An 11509-nucleotide genomic window follows, 5' to 3' on the forward strand; every position below is an offset into this window, starting at 1 on the left:
AAACCTGGTCGACGTTCGGAGCTTCTTGATCCATAGAAGATGGTCCGGCCTCCTTCCGAATCTTCCTAACAGTCATCTTCTTTGCCTTCATCTGGGCTCGGGGGGCAGCAACGTTGGAGACTCATTTTCACTTGGAAGCCAATTTTGTAAAATCAGGCTGGATCCGCATTATGACCTTTGATGAGGGAGGTGCGTTCTTGCCAAAGAGGGCTATGGGAGCCATCATCGTTCTCGGGCTCTGGACCATCCTCCTGCTACAGAGAAAACAAACAGAACTAGAGAAGGGGTTAAGCGGAGTCATGAAGAAATACTAAACTGATAGTAATACCTCTCCCTCAGGTGCTTCATACTCAGCGTTGATCTGCTGCAGCATTGGCTGCAAGGCTTTCCGAAAGACATGAGTCTTCCACATTGACCACCGGTTCTCAAAGCCGATGGCCGAAGAAGTGAATGATAAGTTGACAGGGATTGGGATGTGAAGATCAGCAAACAAGCTATAGCATCTCCAGCTGGAGAGAATATCGGGCAGATCAGCTCTACTTATTGTTAGATAGTGAAGGAAGAAGTGGGGAGGAACTTGCCCAAGACTAAATTGTCGGGCTACTACGATCGGCTGGTAAAACTCATAACCTGGCTTGATGATTCTGTTGGAGGTGCTCATGCCAACTGGAAGGAAGCAAGGGTGAATCATGATAGAGTATAAATGCTGAGTGCTATCATCATTGGCAAAGTCAGCCAATCTGAAGGCGATTGGGTTCTCAAAGATTTCAGAATCTGTATAAGGGAGGAAGATTGGGTTGTCCAAGCCTCGGTAGAATATCCTAAACCAGCTTGAGGTATCTGTGGGATTCAACTTACTACCGGGCAGACTATATAAAGCTTGGTCGAAGCTGGTACACCTGATTCGTCTCCCACTCTGATCTGGAAAAGAGTTATTGGCCAGAACAGGAAAGTTTGGTATGTGGTTCCGAAAATATAGGTGGGCCCATAACTGGATGAACCACCAGGGACCACCGGTTCTGAGTTTCTTTTGGGTAAGCAGGCTCGAAGACATTAGGTGAAGATATCTATAGACTTCCCCAAGGAACAATTTACCAAGGCTAACAGTATTACCTTTGGCCAGTTCATATGCTAGGGAGAGGTAGTTTTTGGTTGGGGCAAGGGAAGGACTGTAGAATATGAAGTGTTCCAACCAGAGATTCAGAAAGGCTGTATGTTTTGGAGGACAATTTAAAGGGGACCCCAGGCAGTCTGAAGGCAGAGGGGCTGGGTGATGCAACCTCCAAGCCAGTAATCATCATGACATCCATGAGGGTTGGACTCATCGGCCCATGGCCAAATAAGAAGCAGTTCAGGGCATCAAACCAAAAATAGCCGATGGTCTTCAGAAGGTTCTCATTCTTCTCAAAGGGGGACAATAATAGAGACAGAGCATCAGCTATTCCTATGGTCGCCCACGTGGATTGGTAGGTTTTCTCTACTCTATTTTACCAGGATACCTAGCCCTCGGGAGGATTCGGCCAGGCACGCAACCTGTCGGACCAGGAATCTAAATCTATGTCTTGGCTTGCAAATAGGATCCTGTTAGCCTCACAAGAAATCAAATCTACTGGACTCTCATAACAACGAGGCCCAAGGCAAAAGGAATTGGGGGAAGAAGGATGAGAATGTCTGAAACCTGGAAGATTGATAAGAGCCAAATAACAGGAAGGGATCATTTAATGCTTCAAGGGTTCGAATAATTACTTCATTAAATTAGCGAAAGGTCAGAGTTTTACCTTCAGACCGAGGACGCCGGCATCGGCATTCGAGGGTTCCGCCATCTGAAACTCCAATGGTGATCTAAGACTTGGAAACTGGATCTAGGGTTTGCTTCGCGAGTTTCGAGTTCGCACTCTGAGGTTTTGGTCTGGGTTTTGCGATTGGATTTATGAGCAAGGGTTTTGAAGCCCGTCGCTCACATGCCCCCTTGAAAGCCGATATTGCCGAGAGGTGTCGACTGCTTAACAAGAAGAAGGCAGCTTTGGACGCCAAGACTGACATTTCTGCACATTCTCAAAGGCTTCAACTTCTGAAGAAGGAGTTAGAAGACCTCAAGGCAAAGGTCCGGGCAACCGAGCAGCGCATCCAGGAAGAGAAGAACCTCATAGCCAGCTCCAAACAAGAAGCAGAGGACTTGACTGCCTAGCTGAAGAGAGAACTCGCAGAGCTGAGCGTTTTGAGTCGGCAGATAGTGTCAGGTGAGGACAAGGATGATTAAGCAGTGATTGCTGAAGCTGATCGCGTCCGCCTTGAGGCTATCGCAGCCATCGATGAGTTCCTTCAGTAGACTACTTTGTAATCACCTCTTGTAGCCCGTTGTCATTCAAAACCTGCATGCACTCAAATTAAAATTCTAAAGTCGATGGTTATACATCGGCTATTTGGCCAACTCAATGCGTTGGGTACAAAATATGTGTGTGTGTTTTTTATATATGGGCCGACTGAACGTGTCGGCCTCCTTTTCTTGTGTCCAACCTGATGCGTAACAACGACTTTCACTTGTACGGGCCATCTGAACGTATCGGCTCATAGCTTGATGCGTAGCATCGGCTTTCTCTTGTACGGGCCAACTGAATGTATCGGCTCACAGCCTGATGCATAGCATCAGCTTTATTGCCCATCATCCCACATACTTGGGAAGTATTTCTTGAGATGTTGACCATTGACCACCACCAAAAACTTGACGCCATCTAACTCCCCAAGCATATACGTGTTCCCAGGTAGGACTTGATCAACTCTATAAGGCCCATGCCAATTTGGAGACCATTTGCCATACGCTGCATCCTTAGTCCCCAATGGTAACACCGCTTCCCAAACCAGATCTCCAACTTTGAATTCTTTTGGCTTGACTTTCTTGTTGTACGCGAGGGCTACCTTGGTCTTATTTTCTTTGATCTTCTCAAGTGACCAAAGTCTAAGCTCCGTAAGGTCCTCAATATTGTCGTTCATCAGAGCAACATATTTTTCAACTGTTAGGTCATTTTGGAACTCTATGCGTCTTGAGCCGGCCATAATCTCCCATGGTAATACAGCCTCCTATCCATACACCAGGTGATAAGGAGAAGTTTTTGTTGCTCCGTGGCATGAAATACGGTATGCCCACAATGCCTCTGATAAGACTTCATGCCAACGCCTAGGATGCTCATCGATCTTTCTCTTGATCAACTTGATAAGGCTCTGATTGGATGCTTTAGCTTGTCCATTCGCCTGAGCATAATATGGAGATGAGCTGATCAGCTTGACGCCCATGTCAGTAGCAAACTTTTTGAACTCCTCTGATATGAAGACTGACCCTCCATCTATTATGATGGTCTGAGGAATCCCGAGCCTGTGAATGACATGTTCTTTAACAAAATTAATGGCATCCTTAGATGCTACTGACTTCATAGGGACAGCCTCCACCCATTTGGTAAAATAGTCTGTGATGGCCAAAATAAACTGGTGGCCTTTGCTGGATGGAGGATTAATTTTGCCGATCATGTCCATACCCCAGCCTCTGAACGGCCATGGTTTGACGATAGGGTTCATTACTGATGCTAGCACCATCTGTATCTTCCCAAATCTCTGACATGCTTGACATCCTTTATAATATTTAAAACAATCTTCAAGCATGGTGGGCCAGTAATACCCCGATCGCCTAATCAGCCACTTCATCTTATGAGCCGATTGGTGAGTCCCACAAGTGCCTTCTTGAACCTCATGTAAGAGCCGATTGGATTCAATCGGCCCCAAGCATTTGAGCAACAATCCTTCTAAAGTCCTGTAGAACATGTCGTCCCCTATTAGGACGTACTTCATGGCCTTGTAACGTATCCTCTTAGGTGCCCCCCGAGCCGGATCCTTTAAGTAATTAAAGATGTCGGCTCTCCAGTCATCTTGTTCCAGCAGGTATACCTGAAGATTAGCTCCGTCTGCCATAGCTTTGTATCCTGAAGCCATCTGTGCAAGATCATTGGACTCTGAATTTTGCATCATTGGTATCCAATAGAAATTTATGTACCTAAATTGGGCCATCAGCTCCAGACTCTGTTCCCATAAAGGGAAAAGCGACTCGCTCTCACACCTGTATTCCTCTGTGAGCTGAGAAATCACCGGCTTTGAATCCCCAAAACTTTCTACTGCTTCCGCTCTGGCCTCAACAAGCAATTCCATACCCTTACGTACCACTTCATATTCTGCTAGATTGTTGCCCCCCGAGGTGACACAAGCAGGATACCTATGCCACATCCATCTCCACAAGCCAATCCATCAAAGTACATGGCCCACGCGCGCACGGAGAGTGCTACTAAGTCAGTATTGATCCTTTCTACAATAAGATCTGCCAGCGCTTGCCCTTTGACTGCCTTCGTGGGTTGGTATCGGATATCGAACTCTGACAATGCAAACATCCACGTTCCGAGTTGGCCTTTAAATACAGGAGCCGATACATGTGCTTGATAACGTCCGATTTGCAGATGACGACCGTTTCAGCAGATAGAAAGATATGACGAAGCCTTGTACAGGTAAAGGACAAACACAGGCATAACTTTTCAATCTCAGGGTACCTGGTCTCCACATCTAGCATCTTTCTGCTAAGGTAGAACACAACCCTCTCCTTGCCGTCATGCACTTGGATCACCACCCACTACAAGAATTATGATTTTTTATGACAAAAGTCCTCATGACGAGGACAAATATCGTCATATATTGTAACATTAGATGATGATAAAATCTATGTCGTCATAAATTCATGAGCCCTTGAACTATTTATGACCACTCTCTTCTTTTGGTCACATAGAGATGCCTGGTGTCGTCACAAATGTCAACCAGAGTAGCCGATCGTCTGTTATGGTTTTAATGACGATATGAAGTGGTTTTTTGTGACCTTTTTCTGTACATCATTGTTTGTTAATTATAACATGATCCCTGAACAGAAGTTGAACTTGGCCATTTCGAATCGTTCCCCAAAATTCCCCACTCCCACACAGCGGCGGGCGGTGTTCGGGCGGCGGGCGGGCAGCGTCCGGGTGAGCGGACCGCGGCTACCGAGCGCGGATGCCGGCGGTGGGTCGGTCGGTGTAGCATTGCGGGTAGGCAGGCCGAGCTTGGCGGGTGGCCTGGTGGAGCGCGGCGGGTGGCGGATCTCGGCGGGACGCCAGGGCGGGCGGCGGATCTCGACGTGCGGGCGGGCGGAGCAGGTGGCCTGTGGTGTGAGGCCAGGGAGTGCGGGTGGGCGGACCCGGGCGTGAGGCCAGTGCGTGCGGGCAGGCAGAGCAGGGCGGTCTGAGCTCGGCGTGCGGGTGGGCCTCTGGGCGAGCGTCGGTCGGGGTGGTAGAGCACGGCCGCCGTCATGCTGCCTCTAGGCGGAGCCGGCTCCCCCTCTCCCAAGCTGACGGCGCTGGACGGTTCCATGAGACTGCTGTGGCGGCGACGGTGACGACGACGGTGGCACCATGTCCAAGTGGGGTAGCTCGGCTACTCAATCGAGGGGCAGTGGAGCGTCCAGGATGGTTGAACGCCATCTGGAGCCAAGCTCGATGTGGGAGCTGCAGCCATATCCTCTTGGTAAGGAGACTGGACTCCCCTTGATCCCATGCCCTGACTGTGGGATGGCGAGGGTGATAGAGAGGCGGTCAGGGAAGGACACGACCGAGAACTACCTGCGTGTGTTCTTCAAATGTCCACGGAACTCAGTGAGCATCCACTTGTATGATTTGAACTGAGAAGTTCTTCATCCCTGTTTATCCAGCTATGGTTAACGAAATTGTTTTGTTATTGTTGTAGTTTCCTAAGATTTGCGGGTTCTATAATTTCCAAAGGCAGTATTTGGATAAGCTGGAGGAGCTTGGCATTATCGCAATCCACAAATTCCCCCTGGCAGTGGACATTGGTGATGAAGCTGAAGAGGTAGCAGATGCATCATCTGGGAGAATGGTCATGAATATGCAAGCTGGTGAACTACAGATTGAGGCCAAGGTGGACAATCTTGCGTGCAAGTTCAACCTTTTGATGTCTGTTTTAGTAGTTGGTCTTGGCTGTGTGTTGATGTATGTTGCAGGGAGGCAGTGAAGTCAAGTTCACCGCATAATATATTTTAGTCTTTGTAGGTGATGGTTGCAGTGTAGTATGAACAATGCAATCTGGTGTAGTTGGTCTTCGCTTTTGTAATGTAAGAACAAGGTGGTGCATTTTCTAGCATTGCAATCTGGTCGATGGTCAAGCAATGCAAACTGGTTCTTTTTTCAAGCAATACATTTTATTCATGTGTGAAACATTATGTGCCAATATTGGATGGGCTTGCATTCAGGCAAGCAAGAAATGAAAAGGAAGGAAATGGAATAGTGTATTTAGCAAATTTGTGCGTGATGAAATATTGGCAGAATGTATGTTACTTCCGGCCAATACATTTTGTGACAAATTATGTACATTCCATGACATGGCCTTGGGGTCATAAAAACCCAGAAATCCATTTTAGGACAGATTCTGGGCATGACACATGAAGTCCCCATATATATACACACACATCATGTGAATGAAATCTGGACACTACTGTAACTTGCATCACACATGAAGTATACACTAAAAATAGAAACATTGCATATAAGGTCTTGCTATCTCATAATTCAGATACAAATGTAGTAGCATAATTGAAATACAACAAAGTCAATAACAGAAAAGTTCATGCATGGTTCACATATGTCTAGAAATGCAAAGGTCAATCAACATCACTGTCTTCTCCTGAAGTATTGCCTTCTTCTGGACTATGGTACTCAAGGTAGGTTTCATCTTCATCTTCACGGTCTGCTTCATCACCTTGAGCAATATGTTTTTGTCGATGGATGCTCTCGACGAGGTCTCTACTAATAGGGCTGCCTGGTTCATTATTCATGTGCAACAAATCCATATCTGGAGGAATGTCTCTCACTGCACCATCTCTAGATGAAATATGCTCCTCTTGGTATGCCTCTTGAGATCTCATTTGTACTTGTTCATGGATTGGTTGGTTTGTGTTGGACTCTTCGACATCAAATATATGTCGGTGGCCAAATTCTTGTAGCACTCGCCAACATGGCCCTAATTTTGTATCTTCCAAGAAAAATACCTGTGTAGCATCTGTGGCCATAATGAAAGGATCATCCTTATACCATCGGCCTGTGATGTTTATGCTCTTGAAGTAACCATCATCTTTCATGTGGTATGTCCTTCCCCCAAGATGGTACCATTCACATCGTAATAAGATAACAGTTCTACTCCCTTTGCTGTTCTTACTGTAACTCAGCTCAATAATGTCTATGATTGTCCCATAGAAGTTCATTGTGTCATCACCGTGAGTACCTGGGCACTTGATGGTGGAGTTCTGTGTCTTCCTATGTTCATCACGAGCCGTAGTATGGTACTGTACCCCATTGATTATACAGGCTGTGTACGAACGCACTCGCGGATCCGGCCCACATGCTAGTGAGTACAAGTCTTCGTCAACAAGTGTTGTGCCTTCATATTTCAATTTGGTAATCTGCCGGTAAAAAACATACAGAATTAGTGAATTTGAAAATGTATTGGATCATAAATCATGAAGTCATGCTGTAGAAAGTAGAACACACATGATTCTCAAATCATGCAGCGAATTGTGTTGACATCTTTTTTTCAACATTGTTGACCTCTTCTTGTTCTAATTGTGCCCTATACATGCTGCAAAGGAAGAAGGTAATTAGTTATTCTGTGACACTAGTATTGAATAAAGATGGCTGCAATAGCAGGAATTACTCACTCTTTGTATTCGTCAACTTCTTCGCAGTTATTTAGAACAAACCAAACCATGGAGTCTATGTCTTTGTCTTGGTAATGAAGATTTGAAGCACCCAACAGGTTAATACCATGATCAAAAATAGAGTAACCATTGGGTGAGATGTTCTCTTGTCCATCTAAGTTTCTTTCAGGCCTAGTGAACCTACTAATGATGTCACTGAAATATGTTGAGCACTGGGTCATACACTCATAGGCAGTGTATGCCTCCGCAATAGATCCTTCTGGTCTTGCATTATTGCGAACGAAACGCTTAAAGGTGCCCAACCTTCTCTCAATGGGATACATCCATCCATACTGCACCGGTCCCCTAAGGAGTGCCTCATCAGATAAGTGTACTGCTAGGTGAACCATAACATCGAAAAATGCTGGAGGATAGATTTTCTCTAGCTTGCAAATGATAAGCACAATATCTTCCTTCATCTGGTGTATTGCATCAACCTTTATAGTTTTGGAGCAAAGTTGTCTAAAAAACCTACCCAATTCAGCAATTACTTCATATACATCTTTGCGCACCAAACCACGAAGGCCAGCTGGTAAAATATGCTGCAGCATTATATGACAGTCATGTGTTTTCAGCCCATGGATTGATCCTCCTCCCTCCATATTGACACATCTTGATATATTGAAGGCATAGCCATCTGGAAACTTAATATTGCTCACAAATTGCAAGAACTTCTTCTTGTCTTCTGGTTTTAGAACGTAACAAGCTCTTGGCTTTGATGATGAACTACCACTGTCATCTAGCAAATGAAGCTCTTTTCTTATACCTCTATCCTCCAAATCTAGTCTAGCAGCGATGGTGTCCTTTGTCTTATTTGGGATATTAAGCAGAGTTGACAAAATGGCTTCACATATGTTTTTCTCTATGTGCATAACATCAAGGTTGTGCTGTAGCTTCAATTTTGACTAGTATGGTAAATCATACAAGCTAACCTTCAGATGCCATACTGGTTCATCTACATTACGGCATCATTTTCTTGGTTTTGGCTTATCTGGATTCTTGCCTGGAACATAGCAAACTGAATCCAACCTTGCCATAACCTCATCTGCAGTAAATTTCCTTGGCTGCTCTCTTTTTTCATGCTTGCCATTGAAAGATTTGTTTGTCCTCCAAGCATGGTCGTTAGGGAGGAAACGTCTATGGTTTATGAAACCAATTTTGTTTCTAAGACATTCGGAGCATGGATTCTCATCACAGTATACACATGCAAAGTAACCCTTAGTGGTTCTGCCTGACATGGTGCCCAATGCAGGGTAGTCATGGATTCCAAACAGAATCGCTGCACGCAGGCTAAAGTCTTTGCCTTCAACTGCATCATAAGTTTTTACACCCTTCCAAAGCTCCATCAGGTCTGCTATCAAAGGCTGCATAAACACATAGAAATCTTTGCCTAGTGATTTTTTGCCTGGAATTAGTAAAGCAAGCATATAATTGGATTGGTCCATGCACATCCAGGGTCGAAAATTGTATGGTACCACTAACACTGGCCATATGCTATATGAATTGCTCATCTGACCAAATGGGTTAAATCCATCAGTAGCAATGGCTAACCTCAAATTACGGGGATCATCTACAAAAGACTTGAAAGTCTCATCAAAATCTTTCCAAGCTTCCCCATCAGCAGGATGTCTCATTTCATTTTCAACGGGTACCCTCTTTCCTTGTGCCATCTTGCATATTGTGCCCGCTGCTTTGACATGAAAAGCCTTTGAAGGCGTGGAATTATTGGAAAGTAACGGAGGACCTTGTGAGGAACTTTCTTTCTGCCCTCCTTGTTCACTTTCCATCTTGTGAAGCCACAAACTGGGCAATGATCATCGCCTTCATGGTCCTTCCAAAACAAGGCACAATCATACTTGCACGCATCAATAGAAACATAACCAAAACCAAGCTTCCGAAGCACAGCTTTCATCTCGTTATATGACTTAGGAATTCCGGGCACATTCTTCAAAGTTGAAGAAAGCAACTCAAGGAATGCATCGAACCCAGATGTTGTTATCCGATTGTACACTTTTATATGTAGCAGTTTAATCATGAAAGATAGCCTAGTCTCCTCAGTGCAACCTGGATAAAGTTCACGCTTTGCCTCTTCCATGAGTTGTTTATATAAGTTACCACCGAGGCCATGGCTTGCTGCGTCGCACAAATCTTGAATCAACCCCTGAACTCCCCTTGCACCATCATCTATGACATCTTCAGCTTGTCCTTCCTCATCAAGTGGTGCCTGGCCTTGGTCAGTTCCATCACATGACATATCTTCAGGTACAACAGGGAGTTCTCCATCATCATCTTGTCCAACATCATCTTCTTCCTCTCCATGATGAGCCCACCTAATATAGCACCTAGACATACCATTGAGCTCGATATCCTCGTGTACATCATCTAGGCTTTTCTCTTTCTGGTTCAAGCATTTTCGGCATGGGCACTTGATTTTCTCATCTGCACTACTACATCTAGCTCTGACATATTCCATGAAGTGTTGAACACCAGACAAAAAGGCCGGCGAAAATGGTGCACTTGTATAAATCCAACTTCTATCCATCTCGACCTGGATAAATTAGGTGCAAAGAGTAACAAATCCATCTTAAATCCCTGGATTAAAGTTAAAACAGTACAAGAAAAATGGTAAATTGACAGAGGTACACATCACTGAACTCACCTTGTGGGGGTGGTTGCCACGCGTGGATGCTGGTGGGGGGTGGAGCAGCTCGTTTTGCTGGTGAAGATCCACCGTGGGTTGGACCCCTGGGCTCCACGTACCACAGTGCAGGTGAGGGGAGGGGTGGCGGCTGCTGGAGCTGAGGGGGTGGGCGCCATATACACGTGAGGGGAGGGGCGGCGGCTGCTGGAGGTGAGGGGGTGGGCGCCAGATGCAGGTGAGGGAGGGGCGGCGGCTGCTGGAGCAGAGGGGGTGGGCGCCAGATGAAGGTGAGGGGAGGGCGGCGGCTGCTGGAGGTGAGGGGCGGCGAGGCCGGTGAGTGCAGGTGCTGGTCGCCGGCAAGCCTGCAGGGTGAGGGGAGGGGCGGCAAGGCAGCAGGTCAGTTGGGCCGGCCTGATGCCTACAGGCAGTGGCCAAGCGGCAACACAATGAGCAGTGGCCAAGCGGGCACACAGTGGCCAGGTTGTCCAGCGTATCAATGACATGTGGGCCCAGATGTTCATGTCTAAATCTTGTAACAAATTTTTCTCCTACATACCATCTCGAAATCTGATGCATTTTTTTTCTAAAAATTTGTAAAATCATGATCATTCAAATTTTTTTGTTGATTTTGATCATATTTTCATGTTCCAAAGTTTGAACGATTTACAAGTCGAGAGAACAATCTCTCATATAGCCTCATGAAACTATTAGTGAGACATGTAGTTTTTATGAACAAACTTACTGCCACTTTCTCGAATGAACTAACTACCAAAACAAAAAGTGTTCATTTTGATGAGATGTGCAATCTTTGTGTTCATCACTTTTATTTTGAAAGTATTAGTACACCAATTTTTAGTCCATAGACCGTCAAATTTGAAATTCAAATTTGAAACTGTCAAAATAAGTTCAAATGAAAAAATAGCCAAAACCAAAAATGTAGAACTGGACGAGTTGAACATTTTTGTTTTATACACTCATTTCATTTTCAATCGTTTACTAGGCCTAAAAATCGGTTTGAAATCCTAATAGAACTCAAAGGG

The 11509-nt window shown here is 45.4% G+C and overlaps 1 protein-coding gene across 1 annotated transcript; it reads right to left on the minus strand.

Annotated features, from left to right (window-relative positions):
- Window positions 1-9458: 9458 nt before the first annotated feature.
- On the minus strand, window positions 9459-10370 carry LOC112878615. Its single transcript, XM_025942859.1, has one exon. The coding sequence runs from the start codon at window positions 10368-10370 to the stop codon at window positions 9459-9461; it is 912 nt and encodes a 303-aa protein (XP_025798644.1).
- Window positions 10371-11509: the final 1139 nt, after the last annotated feature.

The sequence above is a fragment of the Panicum hallii genome, unplaced genomic scaffold (genome assembly GCF_002211085.1).
Source record: "Panicum hallii strain FIL2 unplaced genomic scaffold, PHallii_v3.1 scaffold_81, whole genome shotgun sequence".
NCBI classification, from domain to species: domain Eukaryota; kingdom Viridiplantae; phylum Streptophyta; class Magnoliopsida; order Poales; family Poaceae; genus Panicum; species Panicum hallii.